We start from the raw sequence: 22,896 nt of genomic DNA, 5'->3' as shown, positions 1-22,896 counted from the left end.
AAATGGGTTATTATTGTTACATATATTTGGGAACTCTTTGTTTTTTTCAAATGAACTTTGTAACTATTTATAAACAGATTTAGAATATATTAAGTGAAATATTAGTATTTTAGTTTTGATGAATATACCTTATTAGTATATGCCAGGCATTGGATATAAAGAATATTTTTCAAGTGATGTTAGTAAACTGACTGTATTACCTTTGTATTGCCACCAGACCCACCATTGCATCTTGCTTAAATCCTAAGATTTACTATTTTAGGCTTAATGCTTTTTTTCCCCCTCCTATGATAGCCATACCTCTGCCCTTTCTGTTCAAATCAATGTATTATACTATACCCTACCTACTTTTGTTTCATTCTGTAACTAAGGTGAATTATTTTGCATTCTATATTAATTTCTTAATTTGGGGGCATACCTTAATTTCACCCTTAGTTTATGTTAAATAAAACTTATCAAAATTGAATTCACAGATACTGAGAAGTCAGAGGTAGTGGGTGGAGAAGGGTGGGGTTGGGGAGAATAGATGAAATAGGTGAAGGTTATGAGTTATGAAATAAATCCTGGTATGTAATGCATGACATGGCAACTATGCTTAATTCTGTACTGTGTATTTGAACCGTTTCAGAGAAAGAGTAAATCTTAAAAGTTCTGATCACAAGAAAAAATATTGTAACCATATGTGTTGAAGAACGTTAACTAGACTTACTGTGGTAGTCATTTCACACTATATAAAAATATTGAATCATTGTGTTGTAAACTGAAAGTAATATAATAGTACATGTCAATTATATCTCAGCCAAAAAAGAACAGGTATGTTTGTTGGTAAGCTCAACAGTGGAATAATAACCGTATTTAAATGGAATGTCTTGTTAGTACTGTCTGGGCTGTTTTTATCCATCTATGAGACTTTCTCATTGGAAAAGACTCTAATGCTGGGAGAAATTGGGGGCAGGAGGAGAAGGGGACAACAGAGGATGAGATGGCTGGATGGCATCACTGACTCCATGGACGTGAGTCTGAGTGAACTCTGGGAGTTGGTGATGGACAGGGAGGCCTGGCGTGCTGCGATTCATGGGGTCACAAAGAGTTGGACACGACTGAGCGACTGAACTGCTGATGAGACTTTCCACCTAACTGCTACTACTTATTGAGCTTCTGCTAAGTGCCTAGCCTGTGGCAGATACATTATATATATAATAGCTAATTCTTAAACAACTCTATACAAATTTCTAATTTTATAGGTGAGAAAACTGAGTCTCAGAGGTTGCCCAGCTTGACCAAATTCACATGGCTAATTAAGTAACTTACTTGGCATTTAGAAACAGGGATTTCCTATCTAAAGTCAGTGTTTTGCCACGGACTCACTTTTTAAATAAAGTGATCTTTCCAGAGAGATACAAATCCATAGTCTTCTATTGCCAAGATGAATGCCTTATTTATTGTCAGCTTTTTGGCCAAAGTTTGTACTTTTTAATTTTCTTTGTTTGACAAAATAATCTTCTAACCAGTTATCCAAGTCATATAGTTGGGATCTATCCTTGAAACCTCTTGTACCTTTCTATTTTTTATGTGGTGTCAAGCCTTGAAAATTCTGTTTTTTTGAAATGGCTTTCAAATCCATGCTTATGACTTTAATATTTGATTCAGATCCTCATGATTTCCCATCTATGTGTATTATAGTCATTTAACCAGGTTTCCTAGAATCTTATGTTTTTCCTAATCTTGTCTCTCTCTAGAATTATAGAGAATATTTATCCTTCTTTGTGTACTGAGGTTTTTGAAAGTATGGTGAAAATTCTGAGTTATCTCTAGAAAAATGCTCATAGTATACCTATAACTTTTGCATGTATGTTATTGGAGGAGGTTTATATGCCTCTTCACATCTATCTATTGACACCCCCCTCCCGGCTGAGACCCCTTGTTGTAGAATACAGATTCTACACTCTGCAAACTCTCCCTCCATATAAAATCTTCTAACTTCCAGCTGCTTGTAACAAACTAAACTCCTAACAGACCTCAAAAATGCTTCACAATATGATGGCTTCCCCCCGCCCCCGCCCAACCTTACTTCTTTTCTTAGGTATACTATGTGCTTTATCCCTTAACCATAAGGAGATTATGAAGCATTCTCTGGAATATATTGAACTCATGTGTTTCCATGCTTCTGTTCATAATATTTCTCTACTGGAATGTGAACCCAGCATGAAAAAGGACAGTGTCTCATTTGTCAGTGTATTACCGGTGCCTAGCACAGTGCCTGTTACAAAGATGGTGCTCATTAAATGTTTGTTGAAGGAGAGATTACAAGATCTGTTCCCCTTTCTGTCTAGGCTTCTTCAACAAAGTTAAAATATGGCTTTACTCCCTCATAACCCAAATCTCTTTTTATTTGACTTTTTAAAAAAGTTGTGTTCTTTACAGTATTATATGAAACTCTTGAGCATGTAACTTAAGTCACTAATTAAATACCTAAATAATTATGGTGGATAATACATATTTTTTCAGGTAATCGTCTTTTAACTGGTTCCAGCTGTTTGCAACTCTGGTCCAGTGCTAACTTGGAGAAGCCAGCTGAAGATGAAAATCCAGATAAAACAGATCTTAACTTTGGGGATTGGAGGTGCATTTGGCAGTGCAAGTAAGCAATTAGTTAGGGGGTTAAATGAATAAATCTATTTTGTATGGTCTTATGATATTATAAATGCATTTTCATTTGTATAAAAGCATACTAACATAAAAAGTATTTTTTTTTATAATTGTGACATACCTTTTCTTATATATAGAACAGTCCCCATTTCCCATGCTCTGCAGATCCTTTTTTTTTTTAAGTTGTTGAATGAAACGCCTAGGAAGAAGCAGAAATGTGTAAGGCCCATAAGAGCATTCTAAATTATACAAAAGGAAGACAAAGATACCTTTCATACTTTTGGCTGAATTTTCCCATTGTGAAGAAGATATTTTTCCCAAATTAATCTATATGTTGAATATCACTCTTATCACAATCTCATTAGAATTTCTACTTGTGAGTGGAGTTCAAAATATTAAAAGGACACATATGGCAAGAAAAGGAAAATTCTAAAAGAAGAAAAGAATGAAGACATACAGTATAGTAAAACTAATTCTAAAGCTACAACAGATCAAGCCGTTTGTTGTTGATACAAGAATGGATAGATTAGGGTCCAGGGTTAAACCCAAGTACACAGAGTTTCAGTATGTAAGGTGGCATTTTACATCAATAAGGCAACTTGCTAGCTCTGTGGAGGAGAAAGCAAAGTTAGAATCCCCTTCATACTTGGCACCAAAACAAATTTAAAAGGAAGAAAAAACGATATGTATACAACAACAAAAATTTAGATGAAAATACCAGTAAATTCTCATATTTTAATACTGCCATATCTGGTATGATAGCAACTAGCCACATCTCACTTGAGCACTTGAAATATGGCTAGACTGAATTGAGATGTCCTAAAAGTATAATATACACACTGGATTTCAAAAGTTTTAAGCAAAAGAGTGTGAAAGTGTTACTAAGTTTTAGTTGATTACATACTGAAATGATAATGTTTTTGATATATTGGATTAAGTAAAATATATAATTAATTTCACCTGTTTCTTTTTACCTTTTTAAAATGTCACTATTGGGAAATTAAAAATTGCATATTGGGCTATTAGTTGTCATTTGTGTGCTATCACTATTAGATGAGAAGTGCTATTTTAGAGTTGTGGAAATTTTTCTAAGTATGGCACCACAGCTAAAAACTGAAAAGAAAGAAAAGGAAAAAAAATTAATAGTTTTAGGTATCAATAAAAATCTTTCGTGAAACAAAAAGATTGTAAGGAAAAAAAAAACGAAAACTCAATGGGAAATATATGCAGTTTGGGGTTAATGCCATTTTTAAAAGGAGATTTAAAAAATTAATTTGAAGGTAGATATTTCAGAAGTAAATAAAAACAGACAATGAGAAAAATGTTTCAAGAAAAATTTTTTTGAAGTATTATATGTGAATAATGAGCAGCATATTGAGTTGACTGACCTCATACAAAAATCATGAAATGCAAAATATCCATAAAGAAAAGAATGAATAATATCTATTACTAGTGAGTGAGTAGAGAAAAGATATTCTAACTAATATATACTGTTAATAAGAGCATAAAATTAGTATCATACTTTATGGAACTATGAATCAGTAGGCTTAATTTTTCTTATGTTTTTTAGATAGCAAGTCCAAATTTCTTTCATTCATTCCAACAAATATTGAGTGCTTATCATATTCTAGGCAGTGGTAAAAGTGCTTAGAATATAGGATGGGTGGAGATAAACAATATACCAGTAAATCAGTATGACGGGATGTAAGGTAGGCCATTCTTCCTGAGTCAGTTTTATGTGAAGCAGTTGTTTACTTGCTAAGTTGTGTCCATCTCTTCTTGAGACCCATGAACTGTAGCCCACTAGGCTCCTCTGTCTATGGTATTTCCAAGCCAAGAATACTGGAATAGGTTGTTATTTCCTTCTCCAGGGGATTTTCCCAACCCAGTATCTTCTCCTGAATTGGCAGGGGGATTATGACCACTGAGCCACCTATCAGATACCAGAGTCAGAGTAAGGCAGATTTCCTATATATAGAATTTATAAAGGAGATTTCAAAGGAGCTAGTTCTGTGTTCTTTTGCACCCCATAGTAAGATCATGGATATTAAAAAGGGTTTAAATATAGAGAGGAAATAGGATTTTGCAAAAAAGATAATTCCTTAGAAAGAGCTGTGGCTTTGCTTTTGAGTCTTTCATACAAGATTGCAGAGAGAGAAGAGCAAAGAACTGCTGTACTGTAGTCACTGCAAATCTGGTAAGGGGCTTCTTGGATTGAACTGAGAATTTGAAATGTATTTCATACATTTGGAAGAGGGAGAAAAATCTTAAGTTAAAAAAACAGTTATACAGAGTCCTGGTAACTCGGACTAGACATTCTCATTTATTTGAAGTGGTTTATTATTTAAGTAAACAGTTAAGCCTTGGACTGGAAACTGTGCAAGTTTTATTCTAGGATCAACTGAAGATTGATCCTTAGAAGAAATGGAGTAGCCATCATAGTGAACAGAAGAATCTGAAATACAGTACTTGGATGCAATCTCAAAAACAACAGAATGATCTCTGTTCATTTACAAGGCAAACCATTCAATATCACGGTAATCCAAGTATATGCCCCAAGCAGTAATGTTGAAGAAGCTGAAGTTGAATAGTTCTGTGAAGACCTACAAGACCTTTTAGAACTAACACCCAAAAAAGATGTCCTTTTCATTATAGGGAACAGGAATGCAAAAGCAGGAAGTAAAGAAACACCTGGAGTACTGGGAGAATTTGGCCTTGGAGTACAGAATGAAGCAAGGCAAAGTCTAATACAGTTTTGCCAAGAGAATGCACTGGTCATAGCAAACACCCTCTTCCAACAACACCAGAGAAGATTCTACATATGGACAGTTCCAGATGGCTAACACTGAAATCAGATTGATTATATTCTTTGCAGCCAAAGATGGAGAAGCTTTATACAGTCAGTAAAAACAAGACTGGGAGCTCACTGTGGCTCAGATCATGAACTCCTTATTGCCAAATTTAGACTTAAATTGAAGAAAGTAGGGAAAACCACTAAACCATTCAAGTATGACCTAAATCAAATCCATTATGATTATACAGTGGAAGTGAGAAATAGATTTAAGGGACTAGAGCTGATAGACAGTGTCTGATGAACTATGGAATGAGGTTCATGATATTGTACAGGAGACAGGGATCAAGACCATCCCCAAGAAAAAGAAATGCAAAAAAGCAAAATGGCTGTCTGAGGAGGCCTTACAAATAGCTGTGAAAGATAGAAAAGCAAAAGGCAAAGGAGAAAAGGAAAGATACAACCATTTGAATGCAGAGTTCCAAAGAACAGCAAGGAGAGATAAGAAAGCCTTCCTCAGTGATCGATGCAAAGAAATAGAGGAAAACAACAGAATGGGAAAGACTAGAGATCTCTTCAAGAAAATGAGAGATACCAAGGGAACATTTCATGCAAAGATGGGCTCAATAAAGGACAGAAATGGTATGGCCTAACAGAAGCAGAAGATATTAAGAAGAGGTGGCAAGAATACACAGAAGAACTATACAAAAAAGATCTTCATGACCCAAATAATCACGATGGTGTGATCACTCACCTAGAGCCAGACATCCTGGAATGTGAAGTCAAGTGGGCCTTAGAAAGCATCACTATGAACAAAGCTAGTGGAGGTGATGGAATTCCAGTTGAGTTATTTCAAATCTTGAAAGATGATGCTGTGAAAGTGCTGCACTCAATATGCCAGCAAATTTGGAAAACTCAGCAGTGGCCACAGGACTGAAAAAGGTCAGTTTTCATTCCAATCCCAAAGAAAGGCAATGCCAAAGATTGCTCAAACTACCGCACAATTGCACTCATCTCACACGTTAGTGAAGTAACGCTCAAAATTCTCCAAGGCAGGCTTCAGCTATATGTGAACCATGAACTTCCAGATGTTCAAGCTGGTTTAAGAAAAGGCAGAGGAACCAGAGATCAAATTGCCAACATCCACTGGATCATGGAAAAAGGAAGAGAGTTCCAGAAAAACATCTATTTCTGCTTTATTGACTATGCCAAAGCCTTGGACTGTGTGGATCACAATAAACTGTGGAAAATTCTGAGACAGATGGGAATACCAGACCACCTACCTGCCTCTTGAGAAACCTATATGCAGGTCAGGAAGCAACAGTTAGAACTGGACATGGAACAACAGACTGGTTCCAAATAGGAAAAGGAGTACGTCAATGCTGTATATTGTCACCCTGCTTATTTAACTTCTATGCAGAGTACATCATGAGAAACGCTGGGCTGGAAGAAGTACAAGCTGGAATCAAGATTGCCGGGAGAAATATCAATAACCTCAGATACTCAGATGACACCACCCTTATGGCAGAAGGTGAAGAGGAACTAAAAAGCCTCTTGATGAAAGTGAAAGAGGAGAGTGAAAAAATTGGCTTAGAGCTCAACATTCAGAAAACGAAGACCATGGCATCCAGTCCCATCACTTCATGGTAAATACATGGGGAAACAATGTCAGACTTTATTTTTCTGGGCTCCAAAATCACTGCAGATGGTGATTGCAGCCATGAAATTAAAAGACGCTTACTCCTTGAAAAGAAAGTTATGACCAACCTAGACAGCATATTAAAATGCAGAGACATTACTTTGTCAACAGAGGTCTGTCTAGTCAGGGCTATGGTTTTTCCAGTAGTCATGTATGGATGTGAGAGTTGGACTATAAAGAAAGCTGAGTGCAGAAGAATTGATGCTTTTGAACTGTGGTGTTGGAGAAGACTCTTGAGAGTCCCTTGGACTGTAAGGAGATCCAACCAGTCCATCCTAAAGGAGATCAGTCCTGAGTGTTCATTGGAAGGACTGATGTTGAAGGTGAAACTCCAATAGTTTGGCCACCTGATGGGAAGAACTGACTTATTTGAAAAGACCCTGATGCTGGGAAAGATTGAGGGCAGGAGGAGAAGGGGATGACAGAGGATGAGATTGTTGGATGGCCTCACCGACTCAATAGACATGAGTTTGGGTGAACTCTGGGAGTTGGTGATGGACAGGGAGGCCTGGTGTGCTGCAGTTCATAGGGTTGCAAAGAATCAGACATGACTGAGTGACTGAACTGAACAACTGAAGATTACACTAACTGGAATACATTTAAAAGTTGAGCTTGATTATAGTTCATTTGTGGTGCATTTTAAAAATCTGCTTATATCTGTTAGATGGAGACTAATAGGTACGATAAAGAATAAGTAGGATAGGAGAAGAGGAGTAGAGGTGACGTTGAGTATAGATATGAAGGAATTAAGCTATGTGTGCATATCTTTTGGAGGAGGGAACTAGTGTAAGACCCTTAGGTAAAACTGTGTGTCACCTTGTGGCTGGAGGAAAGTAATATAGTGAGGAGTGATGGGGAAATGATTAGAGTCAGGAGGCAGCTTACAGGTTATTGTGAGGCTTTTGCATTTTAATTTTGAGTGAGTTGGGAAGCTGTTGAGGGTTTTGAGCAGAGTGTGAAATCTGATTCCCTTTTAAAAGAATTCCTTTAGATACTGCTTTAAGAAAAGACTGTAGGGGCAACACGGTCACAATCATGAAGACCAGGCATTGTTTTTTAACTTTTTATTTTGTATTGGGGTATAGCTGATTAACAAACAATGTTATGATAGTTTCAGGTGAACAGTGAAGGGACTCAGCCATACGAATACATGTATCCATTCTCCCCGCTCCCATCCAGGCTGCCACACAACATTGAGCGAAGTTCCATGTGCCATATAGTAGGTTCTTGTTGGTTATCCATTTTAAATATAGCAGTGTAAGAGCAAGCACTTTTAATTATTTGTTTTAAAGATATCTTTAACTAGATACATAAAAATGTGTGTTCAGAAATGTTCACTGTACCACTTAATGTTCAGTTCAGTTCAGTCACTCAGTCGTGTCCAACTCTTTGTGACCCCATGAATTGCAGAACGCCAGGCCTCCCTGTCCATCACCAACTCCCGGAGTTCACCCAAACCGATGCCCACTGAATCGATGATGCCATCCAGCCATCTTATCCTCTGTCATCCCCTTCTCCTCCTGCCTTCAATTTATCCCAGCCTCAGGGTCTTTTCAAATGAGTCAGCTCTTCCCATCAGGTGGCCAAACTATTGGAGTTTCAAAGTATCGGAACTTAATGTTCATGATGTATTTTAAAATAAATATTACAGAGCAAATTGTAAATACGCAGTTTCCATATTCTTCCCCACAATCTCCCACAGAAAGCAGATGGAGAGGCAGAGTGGAAAGAGATCCGGAAGTCAGTGTATCAACATGTTACTAGTGATTTTGTGTGAAAATGGGTGTTGTGGTTTTGGTGAAGCTGTAGATGATTTTCTTTTCTTCTTTTCACCCATTTATATCATTATTTTCTGTTATGTATTTATAATAATTAAAATCAGGGTAAAAAAGTTGTTTTTATTTGAAATTGAACTGTGACGGAATTCCTCTTTGGCTTGCTTTACAAATAAGTTTGGTGTGACTATCTAAGCATGAACTTGGGTAAAGAAAAGGAAAGCAATGATAGTGAGAAATGTCTTGAGATCAGTATTTCCTGAAAGGCAAAAGGGAAGGTGATGAGGGAACTGAGCTGAAACTCCTTGAAGAAGGAAAGACAAGTATGTACCAAGTATGTTAGTAAAATTGGAAGGCTGAATCCATAATGGTTGGAAGTCTCTCATTAACACACACATACATAATCTTCAACTGTACAAATGCTGCCTTAAGGCAGAATTCATTATAAAATACTGATTTATTGTTCTTGTAAATGTATGTTGGAATGTAAGTATCCATAGCTCCAAAAATTAGATTTCCATGTTAAAAAATGAAACCTTGCTTTCTCATATTTTAAAGGAATGAGACCTGTGACTCTTCTGTCTTAAGCTTTAAAGAATGACAAGTCTTTCCTTATATGATTCTTATTCATAGATATTTTTACATTGAAAATTTTTATATTTAATATTAACTTTTCTATTTCTAATTTATAATATGAGATATACTTAAGAGTGAGTGTCAAACTTATGTTACCACATTTTGTATTTGAAGCAGGTTACTGAGTATAGTGTAGAGAAGTAATGTTGCATTCTCTCATTTAATTTTCCTTGAAAATTATGCCTTGTCTATTTAATTTACAGAACTGCTTCCCAAGTTCATTTAATGAAATTTTCACCAGATGGAGAATTTTTTGCCACTGCTGGGAAGGTAATTTGTGAAAATACTATTATCAAGTTGTGTTTATGGTGTATTTTGAAATATCAAAAAATTTTAACTTGCTTCATTATTTAAGTTGCAAACATTTTCTGTTAAATATGTTAAATAGCAAAAATTGGCTAAATATTATTATGTTAAGGGGCAATATGATATAATTGAAACAGGTTAAATCAAAGGTAGATCTGGGTATAAATATGCCATTTACCAACTTTTTGATCTTGAGCAAGTAGTTAATCACTTTGAGTCTTGGTTTTCTCATGTATAAACTAAGGATGATAATACCTACCTCATAGGTCTTGGATCATTGGGTTAGTTTAGACTACATATGTAAAGTGGCACAGTGTCTTGGATATAGTATACTGTCAGTAATAAACTATAACTGTTATTTATGTTATCTTCTAGCTGACAGCTATATTAGACTGTATTTATAGTAAAAGAATTTACAACTTTCTAGAAGGACATTTGTAACTTTTCTTTGTTATTACCTATTGATTTCAGAATAGTGAATTCCCTTAAATTTTAATTATTTTAAATCATTGGTTTACAGAGCACTTTACATAAAACTAATAGTCTGAAGTTATTGTTCCCATGACTCAAATCTGCAGACTAAGAATATGAGATGTCTTAAATTCTTGGTGAGGTATTTTCTCCTAAAATTTTTTTAGGAGAAAACTAGGGCTATTTAATCTGATTAACTTTAGTCAGCATCAGGAATGTAATTAGTAGCTTAATATTTTATATAGTGGTAGTTGCTAACTAGTTATTATCATTTTCTTTGAACATTCCTATGACAATCTATAAAAAATGTTGTTTTATAAAATTAGCAGTATTTTGAAGTCTACTAATGGTAATGCTTTCTTATTTAATATTTGGCTAAGTGAGAAAATGAACCCTTCATCTTTAGGTCTTTCCTGAATGACTTTATTTTCCATATCAAATAGTAGCTACCATTTTCCTTGAGCCAACCTTGGCAAAATACACACGTTCACATACCTTAATTCTCAAAGAACAGTTAAGGAATGCTGGTTAGAAAAGTATCAGAATCAGAGATTTTCTTAATTTTTCCATGCCCAACCCCTCCTCACATCCCTGTGTTCCTTTAATTGCGAAGAAAAATCTTCCCTTTGGTATTTGATTTAGCCTTTAATTCTGATCTGGATGTTTTCTGTTTCTGTTCTTCCACCCTCTTAGGATGACTGTCTTTTAAAGGTATGGTATAACGTAGAAAACTGGCGGACATCTGTTACCTCTCCAGATAAAAATTCAGAAAAACAATCTGAAGGAGAAACTGACTTTTCTTTTGTATATCTGGCCCATCCTCGAGCTGTAAATGGATTTTCCTGGCGTAAAACAAGCAAATATATGCCTAGGTCAGTGGATTAGTCATTTTTCCCATGTATTAAGAGAACGTCATCTTTGTGACTTTGACCGCTTTTCTCATTTTGAGAATACATTGCTATAGGGTTTTTGCCCATGAAGATTCAAGTAGTACTAGAAAGCTCCTGGACTGCAAGCCTCTGGCTATGAGTAAACTATATATGATACTTAAGAGGAGAGCCATGTGAAAGGATAATTTACCTCTAGTTCAGATATCTTAAAGTGACAAGAGTTGTGCATCTTTTTCTTTCAATTCTTTCGTCTTTAGTCATTTTCTAAATTTCTATTTGCATCAACTTTTTCACATTTCACTCTCTTTATCCTGTCCCTTTCTATGTGTATCCACTGGTGTTTTTTTTTTTTTTTTGTAACTAAAAAAACAAGCTTTATTGAGAGTGTATACCATGAGACTTCAAATATTTCTTTAATTGCCTGTAGCATCTTTGAGGAAAAGTACATGGGCCAATAGATGATGATGTCCTAAACTAGGTATTAATTTAACCTACACATGCATGCACAAATAAACCTGTTAGTACTTCATTTGTTTCCTATAGTCTTTGTCAGACTTGATGTTCCGTTGACTTTTTGCATATATTTAGTAAGTTACAGAGGTATTGTATTACTTAATTGTAGGTAGAAATCCCTTTTTGTTCCACATGGCCATCTTCAGTTTGGCCACACTATGGATCGATACAGTTTTTCCCTTATCTTTTTGTCATCTGAGAATGTCTTAAGCTGATCCATTATAGCATACTTAGATCATCTGTTAACTTTAGTTTTGTTCTTCTGAGCCAGCAGAGTAAGCCTAGGTTTTTTTAAAAAAATTATTTCATATTAAACATTCTTTTTAGAGCAGTTTAAAGTTTATAGCAATGTTGAGGGGAGGTATAGAGATTTTTCATACAACCCTTTTCCCCACATATGCACAACCACCTGCTTTATCAACATCCTCCACCAGAGTGGTACATTTGTTACAGTTGATGCTTACATCAACACATTATTATCACCTAAAGTCCATAATTTACATTGTGATTCACTCTTGGTGTTGTACATTCTGCGGATTTGGACACAAATCCACATATAATGAATATATAACAGCATACATACATCATTGTTATACCTAGATCTTCTGAACAATTTTGTAGTGTGATAGTTACCATTCTTCTTACCTCTCTCCTCCAGTCTAACAAAGCATTGAACTAGGACCCTCTAGGTACACGGATGGTTCTTCTGTTAGAAGTATGTTTCACAGTTTTTGAACTAAAGGAAAGTGGTGTGGACAGTCTGTACTGTTGGCAGAAGCATCCTCAGTCCACCTTCACTTTGAGAACTATTACTTTAGTACTTCTGAGACCATTGCCCACACTATAAATATGTGTCTAGAATAGAATGAGCCATGACATGTGTGTGCTCAGTTGTGTCTGACTCTTTGCGACTCCATGGACTGTAGCCCACTAGGCTCCTCTCTGTATAGGATTTTCCAGGCAAGAATACTGGAGTGGCCATTTCTTTCTCCAGGACATCTTCCCAACCCTGGGATTGAACCCGTGTCTCCTTTCACTTCTCACTTTCATGCATTGGAGAAGGAACTGGCAACCCACTCCAGTGTTCTTGCCTGGAGAATCCCAAGGATGGGGGAGCCTGGTGGGCTGCCATCCATGGGGTCACACAGAGTCGGACACGACTGAAGCGACTTAGCGGCAGCAGCAGCTCCTGCACTGCAAGTGTATTCTTTACCGCTGAGCCACTGGGGAAGCCCCGAGCTATGACATACATAAAGGAAAAATAACTGTCTTCATAAACTGTTAACCTTTTAGAACTATCAGAAGTTTACATTATTCTGAAGGTTGAGTTCTGATGATATTCCAGGTATTTTCACATGCAGCTAATTAGAGCACCAGAATATTAAAAAAGAGAATTATGAAATATTGTATATTTTGAGAGAGGACAGTCGCATCTGCTTCTGATAAATTTCACTCACTTTTGGCAAAAGTGATCATGGTGGAAGATACCATCAGAGGCAGATACCTTAAACTGGGGCATTAAGAATACTTGATGAGAGCAAAAAACATATTAATTTTTCCCCCTACTTATTTTATCTCTTTTATCAACTAAATTCTACAGCATAAAAAACTGTGATATAGAACGAGACTTTTCTGTTAGTTGTGGTGTCTTGGCAAGGTTTCCAGAATTTCACTTTCGGATCTATTAAAAAACCAACTAATCTCCTTTAGTTCTTTTAGTTTTCATGTTTGTTTCACCAGCTGCCTGCAGATTTATAGCAGGAAGGCTGACCCTTTCTCATGAGGGTGAAAGAGATCCCATCAAAGACCATTGTCCTTCCTGATATGGCATCTTAAAATTAAGATGTTCAACCAAATGATGACGCTTCACACAAAGTGTCTTGAGAGGAAAAATGGGGACGTGCTTGTAATGAGCATATACAGGCACTTCCCTGTTAATTAAAAATGATGAATGTAGGACAGATTGGGAGGTTTGGTTATTTCCCCCACAAAACCTTCAGAAGTTGGTTTTACATAACTAGTTTTAGAACCATCTTAGCCTGTTGTTGCCTCAAGATAGGATAACTGTTGCAGACACTTACCCATCATACTGTTGCCCTATATAAGGTCATTCATCTATATATATCAGTTTTGGGTGGAGGGGGAGGGCTGTACCTGAATATGATGTGCTTATTGAAGAGAGAATAAGATACCTTGATGAAGAAATGAGAAAGGGAGATATGGCCTGAGCAATGCCTCAGATACATCAGGATATTTCTTCCGTGCTGAGCTTATATTACCAGCCAGCTGTTTACACTATTTGTAAAGGTTTGGTGTTCTGAAGAACATTATCTGCGGTCGAAACCGTGTCCATGCTTCTGAGTTGTGCACCTTTCTAGCTTGCTTTGTTGGTCTTGTCTAAGTTCATATGCCTCTCCTGATTGCTGTCTGTTCAACTCTTTAGACTCCTATCTTCTGCTCTTTCTTTGTAAGCCTCCCATTCTGCCATTTACTGATGGGGCACTATGAACCTTGCACTTTCCATATTGCCTTTTTGTATTTTCTTCTGTTTCTGTTACATTTGATATTATTGCCACTGCCTGTGTGTATGTAAATATACTAGAGAGAAACAGGAAACGGGAGCAGGAAAAGGTCAGAGGGAGACAGAGAAAAAAGGGGAAGAAAATTGAAGGAAAAAGAGGATGGAGAGGCGTAACGATGGGAAAAGGAAGGAGAAACAGAGGGTTTGGAAAGGTAAGGAGAGGCCCTAGGAGGAGGGTACCAATGAGAGGTAGGAGAGGTGGAAAGGGAGGCTAAGAAGCAGAGAATTGTAGGAGGAGGCAGAGGCAGGGAAGCCCAGAGAGTGGATGGAAAGGGAAAAGAAGTAGGGGAGTAGACATAGAAGGGGAGGGGCAGGGAGGGAGGTATAAGAGCAGGGGAGGAATCTGGAGGGAGCTACCAAGATAGAATGTGCTGTTCTCCCTGGCCTTGCCCTTTGCTTTTTTTTTTTTTTAATCAGGTATGTTTTAAAAAGTGACTACTATAGAATATTTTAATTTTTTTTCTTTAACTTACCAAGTTACTTGATAGAAACCTTCTACTGGTTTTTCTTTTTTAATCAGTTAGATATGTTTGAATAAGTGTCTATTACAGGATATTGCAACTTTAGAAAAAAAGTTTGCTAACAAGATTGTCAGTCAATAGAAAGGTAATCTTTAATAATAGAATTCCAGCTTTTGAGCTCTTGATGCATATGGGATTTATTAACATATATGTAATTGTTTTGTTATTATTTTGTGGGGTGGCAAGACAGTAAATGCACTGAAAGTCAAAAATGAATAAGGAAGGAGATGGGTAATACATAAATGAATTTTTCTGTTTTTGCACTTGACTGCTTTTGGTATATGTTAGGCAAAGGCACAGTAAGTGTGCTGGTTACTATAGCTTGTTAGTGACAAGTATGCATATACCTTTACAGGAAGTAAAAATGAAGCATTGTGAAATAATTTGAATAAATATCCACTGAATAAATCAGAAAATCTGAGTAGAAGATGTCAGGTTTTTTCCTTGTTATTAACTGAGGGAGTATGATATGATCTCAGTTTTTGTTCTTTAGATATAAGAATCTTGAATTACTGAAACAGGAACTACTGAGTTATAGGCAGAAAATAAATGGATTAGCAAGCGTTTGCAGTGATGAAATCAAATACCCAACTCAGTTTTAATGGTTTTGACTATGTTGTATAAATGTATATTGACTTTTCTCATTGATACCTTAGTTGTATACATTTAAATAATTATGGAAACATTGTGGAATATGATACTGTGGGAAATTTATGTTTTTGCTTCTAAAATCCTTTTATTCCTTAGGGCTTCTGTATGTAATGTACTGTTGACTTGCTGCAAAGATAACATATGTCGTCTTTGGGTAGAGACATTTTTACCAAATGATTGTTTGCTCTATGGAAGTGACTGCAACCATTGGACTGAACCAATTAATTTAACAAATAACATCAAGAGAAACATTTCCAGTAAAGAACGAGTTCAAAATGCTTCAGATGTGAGTATTTTTGTTAGATGTTTTTCCTATATGTTTTAATATCTTTTGTACAAGGCCTTTTTGTAACATTCATCTTAATATTCAAAATCATGGATAGTTATGAAAAAATATATGTCTTAGGAAATCAGTTCTCAGAAAATTTTTAGGGTTTTTTTTTTTTTTTGTCTAGCATGAAACTGCCTATAATTACAAAGTTAACCTTAGGTTAACTGATCATATATAACTTAGCTGAAATAACATAAAGTCAATTAAGATCTGAGAATGCAAAAATTTGACTGTAAAAATAATTTATTATTTTTCTTTCTTTAGGGCTTAGGGTGTTTGTCCTGTCATTACAGGAATGATTAGTTTATCAGATTGTGTTCTACATTTGTTAGCGTTCAAACCTCCAAGAACTTGCATTACCATAGTATGGCAAAACTAAAGTCAGTTTTTGATGTTGGAGCTGATTAAACATAGACTAGTAACATGGATTCTTGAAAATAAGAAAGTGACCTAAAAATGATTTATCTTTGAATGTTTTATATGATTATGGAAATACTGTTTCTCAAATTTAGATTGTATTGCTAGTGGCATAGAATATAATTACATGTGTATTGTATAGAGACTCAACCACTGAGACTCAACCAGTGGTTATATATAATAATAGTTGAAAGAAGTCCTTGACTAGGAATCACTTTTAGGTGATGTTGTGTTCTATATAAAGTATTGTATCATATGAAAGATGAGAATAGCAATATTTGCTTTGTCTACCTCATGGATCAAGTGAGGTGATTGCAGTGAAAGTGCTTTGTAAACTATGAAATACCATCCTAATGAATGGTGGTAATATTATTCAGTGCTTTGTGGTCATAGGAAGTAACCTGTGGATACAAAGAGAACTGTATAAATAGGGATATCATTTTCCACAGGTGCATGGTAAACTTTTTTTAAATTAAGAAAATATTAAATCAAAATTTAACATATTGTGTGATGGTTTAAAGAAAGTTGGGCAGTTAAAAGTTCCAAGCTTATTTCATGTTTCATGTTTGTTGTACAAAAATGCTATAAGGTACTTGTACATATAGGCTTATCTGAAATAGGAGCATCTGACAATCATTATATAACTTACATGCTTATAACAAAATAGCCGTTAGTTTCACTTTGTTTTGCATTGTTTCACATTGTTTTTATTCTTATAGGTAAATCTGAAATTTTTTCGTAGAGGTCGGCGATCGCTTGCACTTGTAGCACATACTGGATACCTGCCACACCAGCAAGACCCTCATCACGTTCACAGGAACACTCCACTGCATGCCAATGCACTTTGCCACTTTCATATAGCAGCCAGCATCAACCCAGCCACAGGTAATAAAGCCCTATTCAGAAAATGTTTTCCAGATCAAGTCGATTGATTTTTATGACCAGTAAGTTATACTATACTTATTGAGTAAGTAAAAAATTGTAGGTGATTTTCTTAGCTAACTTCTCATTATAGCCAGCTCACTGATGATAGAAAAAGTTTTTGTTTACTTGTTTGCTTCTTAAGGCTGTGATTTGGTCTGTAATTTTAGATTGTGATAAGTCATTGAGATGTTCTGTATTACTTTATTCAGAAGTTGAGATTTGAACTAATACTTAACAAAGAAATTAACACCTCAGAATTATAATTACCGTATAGTTGTTCATATGAAACTGGTATGTTTTGTACTTAATCTTTGGAGCCATTTCAGAAATAGGGCAGAAATATTGTAGAAGTTATAACTGAAGAATTAAGAAACCTTGTTTTGTGGTCAAATATGTACTTTGAGATAGATTGAAAGATCTAGAATACCTGGATTTATCTATGAATTTGAAGACTGAAGTGTTTATCATTATAGTAAATATTTTATGTTAGTTTAAAAACCAGGTGGTCATAGTTGGGCATTTAAGGTAGAACCTTAAAATATTGCTGGGAAAAAGTTAAAAATAATATTTGCACATAATAAACACCATCTATACAGGAAATATAAAGTTAACCTCCCTTCACATCTATTCCACCCTAGTCTTCCTCCTCAGAAGGTAACCACTTTAATGAATTTTTGTGTATTTTGAGATATTCTTTTGTTTGTTTATTTTGCTGCACCAGGTCTTCATTGCAGCATGAAAACACTTAGTTTTGGCATGCAGGATCTAGTTCCCTGACCAGGGATTGAATCCAGGCCCTCTGTATTGAAAGGGCAGAGTCTTAGCCACTGGACCACCAGGGAAGTCCAGAGATATTCTTAAACATAAATTAAGCACAACCTATTTACATATAACATACTGGATTTGCAGTATTGTGTTCTTCAAGAAACATAGAATGAATATGGTCCATTAGTTACTTGAATCAAAGTGAGAAGTTCATAGAATGAATAAGTCCATTAATTACTTGAATCAAAGTGAGAAGTGCTTTGATAAGTTAAAAGTGCAGAGATACCTGGGGTAGGAATAAAGTGTATTTGCCTTTTTTTTTTTTTTTCAGTTTTATTTGGTTAATAACAGTCCCAGCACTAAAAGAATCCATGAGCCAAGAAAATGTAAATGAGAGAATATTGAATGATTTTTATTGAAAATTATATTATTACCTTATCAAAAAAGATATATTGTCAGTGCTTATAGTATCCAGAGGAAGCTCTGAGGTCAGTGGAATAATTTTGAAAGTCTTTGTGAGTATAAGACAGTATTTTGAGACTAAAGAAAGCTTAAATTCTCACTTTAATAGAAAAGGCTGAGGTGTTATGGAAAAAGAAACCCTAAGTTACAATGTAACATCTTCTTGACTACCTTACAGTAAGGAAAACTCTTAAAACCTTTCTTCAGATTGTAGGTCCCCAAGAAAAGTTCATACATTTAGGGAAAATCAAATAAAAATAATAACTTTAGGAGCGATATTAGATTCTGTGGAGACTTTCTTTCCTTAAATTAGGTCTGTTAGAATGACCTTTCTGTAAGGCCCAGTGCAGATTTGGCTTCACTTATTTGTTCACCAATAGAATAGATACAGGAGAGAAGTTCATAATAGTATGTTCTCTTAGTTCTAGCACTTATACCCTCTCCATGATTATTTCTCATAAGAAATGATTTTACCAAATTTTTTGAGTGAGGTCAGAAGGCAAAGGAAATGTGATTACTTTTCAATCAGAATGCTTCTGCTAAGTCAGCCTAAGCCCCTCCTTTTTTGTGTACTTAACTGCTAGGCCTGTGATCTACTTCAGGATTACTTAATCTCTTCTGGGTTGATTTTATAAAGTTGAAAATCAGAAAATTCTACCCATGAAGTTTCTTGGGGACAGTTTAAATCTCTGACATTATTGCGTATCCACCTAGCAACAGTGCGGTTGGTAGTTCAGCCCCTCAAGGCTTTTATTGTGTGTTTAGTGCCATATAGGAACTGGAGATACAATAATGATCACAACATTATTGATCATTGCTCATATGAAGCATATAACCAGGTAGGAGATAGATAAACACTAATTAAACAATTATACTAACGAATATATAATTATAAACAGAGCTCTTGAATTAGATAATATCCATCAACTCTTAGAACCACTTCCAGTAGAAGGGGTGGGGAAAAGATTCATTTATCCTTTCCTTTATCCTTTATAATACTGTTTCTGTTGGTGTCCAGCAATAGACCGTGTTTGAACAAATAATTCAAATTATTTGTATTTCCTATTTTTTAAAATCAGCAGATTTGTTCTGGAGAAAATTATTAACCTTCCCTGAATCTATTCCAGGCTGTACTGTTCAGCAGACACTAGCATGATTTAGATTTGGACTTTAATAATAATAGACAAATCTTTCTTTACCTCTGTTACGTAAGGATTGTCATTTTTTACTCTGAATTTGTACTTCAATATACTTCATTTAGCAATGATTTCAAAAGTAATACCAAGGGACCAGATATTATTTTGTTTTTTAGCTGAGTTGACTTGTCTTGAATGATTTTCTTGAATATAAGAAGGGAACCTCAGTTTCATACTATCTGATTTCAATCTTGATGCTAATAAATAACCAGTATCTATTGTAGTATCTTATCTTAGGATTAGATAGGTAGGTCATGAAAAAAGTTAATATGTCAGTCTCTTAAGTAAAAGAAAGTTGTTGCTATTGAGGTAAACATATCACTGGTTCCTTTGACAACTTGATGGTGACATTTTTAATGGTAGATCAAGTTAAAATATGTTTCTAATGAGTTTCTGTATAAATTATGAACACTATTCTATTTACATGTCTACAAATTATAGATAGGTTTCTTAATGAGAACATTTTATAATTGTAGAAAAATACATATGTGTGTGTATATAAGTAAGTTATGGTATGTGACTTTGAATGTGTACTTTTCTGTCCTTTACAATAAGTATATTAAATACACCATTTAAGTCTGTTTTTTCATTAGTAATAATTGTGGGAACCATTATATTGTGAGTCTTACAGATTAAATAAAATGTGTTTTATATGCTAGCATGATAGAAATTATAATTTTGATTTTTTTTCTTGTTCTTTGTAGACATTCCACTTCTTCCTTCTATTACCTCTCTGAGTCTAAGTGAAAATGAAGAGAAGAGTGGACCTTTTGTGGTACACTGGCTAAACAATAAAGAGTTGCATTTTTCTTTGTCCATGGAAGTCTTTTTACAACAACTTAGAAAAAGTTTTGAGCAACCATCTTCTGAGACCAGTGTAGAAGATTCTAATCAGGCAGATGTAAAATCTGATGAAGGTAAAGCTTTAAGAAGGATAAAAACTATGACGTTTTGTTTAAGATAGCGAAGATTTTTATATTAGGGTAGCATCAGCTACTGTTAGGAATAACCTTCAGATTTCAGTGGCATAATACACATTTGGACTAGCTCATATAATAATCCAGTATAGACGGTTTTGTTCCAAGTGTCTTACTTCCTGATGGTAATGTAGGGATTTAGAATTCTCCATACTTATGCTTCTGTGGGCCACTAGGGTCTTGCTGCTCAGAGGACTATCTGCAGACTAGTAGCATTGGCATTATTAGGAATGCACAATCTCATGCTCCACCGTAGCTGCTAAACAAGAATCTGCAATTTAGTGAAATTCCCAAATGAGTTGTATGTATATTAAAGTTTGAAAAGCAGTACACTTAGGACTTAAGCTCTACATTCAGTTTCTATTCATTCAGCCTCAGTCAAGTAGAGAGAAATCAAGTGTTTTTTAAATTACAAGTTTACATGTTCCCCTTAAAAAAAATTTAACAGTACCATCATGTATAAAGTTTCCATACTGTTAAATTTGATGAGCATTCTTCCAGATTTTATTTTTTTCTATGCTCATGCAAGTATATGTAAAGGTAGTTTCTTTTTAATTGTACTATGGGATTTCATTTTTAAATGAACATCATGTTCATCTGTAGCTTGCTTAAATTCAGTGTTCGGCACTTTTCTTGCTCATTATTTTTAACAGCTCCTGAATCAGGAGACTCAAGAGAAAACTTAAGCGTTTTCTTTGTTGATAGACATTTAAATTGATTTCAGTTGTTTCTCACTATATACTGATAATGGTGAAATCACACGTCTCTTTATCTTTGTGTGAAGTTTTCTCTAAGGTGGATCCCTAGATGGCGAATTAGCATATTGCGTAAGCATTTTAAAATTTCAATAACTTTTGCCAAATTGCTCCCCCCAGTACTGTTTTCCAAGTTCATGCTCCCTTTAAGTAAGTAAGTGTTAGTCGCTCAGTTGTGTCTGACTCTGTGCCCCCTCTACCGATTTTCCAGTCAGTAATAGTCCTTCTACTGATAATCCAGTGACTCAGCCCTTTGGGCCTTCTGATTACTGAGTTAACTCCAGTGGCCTTATATTCCTGGAGCAAAATTACTTTTAAAGGGAACCCCATTTCCTATTTATATGAAAACATGTTTTTCATTTTGAATGCATTTGTAAAGATAGATTAAGAATGCATTTCTTAATTTATAGTAGTAGCTTGATTGTATTTATATGGTTCATGAACTCTTTTGTTTATAGAGATCGATGACAGCATTGATGATCTGAAAATAAATCATGAAAAGAAGGAATTGGGTGGTGATAAACTGGTAGCAAATTCAAGTTTTGTACCATTACCATCATCTGCCATTGATCATCAGATTGAAGTACTTCTGTCTGAATGGAGTAAAAATGCAGACATGCTATTCAGTATTCATCCCATGGATGGTTCTTTGCTGGTTTGGCATGTGGATTGGCTGGACGAATACCAGCCTGGTATGTTTCGTCAAGTACAGGTATTACTTTTATGATCTCTGGAGAGCAGCTTTTTGTTAAATGTGGGTACTGTTTTGCAAAACCTCTTTATATAGTTTCATGTCTTCTAATGCTCACGTTCTTAATTCCAGGTGTCCTTTGTTTCCAGAATTCCTGTAGCTTTCCCCACAGGTGATGCAAACTCTCTCTGTAAAAGCATAGTGATGTATGCCTGTACCAAGAATGTTGACTTGGCTATTCAGCAAGGGAAACAAAAACCTTCCAGCCTGACACGTTCCACGTCAATGCTTATCTCTTCTGGTCACAGTAAATCAACTAATAGTTTAAAATTAAGTATTTTTACTCCTAATGTTATGATGATTTCAAAGCACGCTGATGGCTCCCTGAATCAATGGCTTGTCAGTTTTGCCGAAGAATCTGCTTTTTCTACAGTTCTCAGTATTTCCCACAAATCCAGATACTGTGGTCATCGCTTTCATCTTAATGATTTAGCTTGTCACTCAGTATTACCGTTATTGCTGACAACGTCACACCATAATGCATTAAGGACACCAGATGTTGATAACCAAAAGCAACATGATGACGCTGTGAATATTGAAGAATGTCCTTTGGCACAACAGAATAAAAGCACTATTGACATGGCCTTTCAGGATCCCAATGCAGTTTACAGTGAGCTTATTCTTTGGAGAGTTGATCCAGTTGGGCCATTGTCTTTCTCTGGAGGTGTTTCTGAGCTTGCCCGGATTAATTCTCTTCACGTTTCTGCATTTTCCAATGTGGCATGGCTGCCTACTCTTATTCCCAGTTATTGTCTAGGTAAGCATTCTGATTTTTACTTAAGAACTTTAGATTTTCTGACATTGTTGCTTAAAAGTTAAATTTTAAATATTTTTT

The 22,896-nt window shown here is 35.4% G+C and overlaps 1 protein-coding gene across 4 annotated transcripts in view; it reads left to right on the top strand.

Annotated features, from left to right (window-relative positions):
- Positions 1-22,896, top strand: part of DMXL1 (Dmx like 1) — a 132,733-nt gene that overhangs the window by 21,698 nt on the left and 88,139 nt on the right. For all 4 annotated transcript variants that reach the window (XM_069591714.1, XM_069591713.1, XM_069591712.1 and 1 more), the window contains exons 5-12: positions 2,509-2,641; positions 9,754-9,820; positions 11,021-11,199; positions 15,580-15,769; positions 16,951-17,116; positions 20,283-20,495; positions 21,769-22,022; positions 22,134-22,818. In XM_069591714.1, coding sequence (XP_069447815.1) covers positions 2,509-2,641; positions 9,754-9,820; positions 11,021-11,199; positions 15,580-15,769; positions 16,951-17,116; positions 20,283-20,495; positions 21,769-22,022; positions 22,134-22,818 — 1,887 coding nt within the window. The remainder of the gene's footprint in view (positions 1-2,508; positions 2,642-9,753; positions 9,821-11,020; positions 11,200-15,579; positions 15,770-16,950; positions 17,117-20,282; positions 20,496-21,768; positions 22,023-22,133; positions 22,819-22,896) is intronic.

Source organism: Ovis canadensis, chromosome 5, assembly GCF_042477335.2.
Source record: "Ovis canadensis isolate MfBH-ARS-UI-01 breed Bighorn chromosome 5, ARS-UI_OviCan_v2, whole genome shotgun sequence".
NCBI classification, from domain to species: domain Eukaryota; kingdom Metazoa; phylum Chordata; class Mammalia; order Artiodactyla; family Bovidae; genus Ovis; species Ovis canadensis.
Note: the sequence above shows the minus strand (reverse complement) of the source record. Positions and strands in the feature narration are given on the sequence as shown.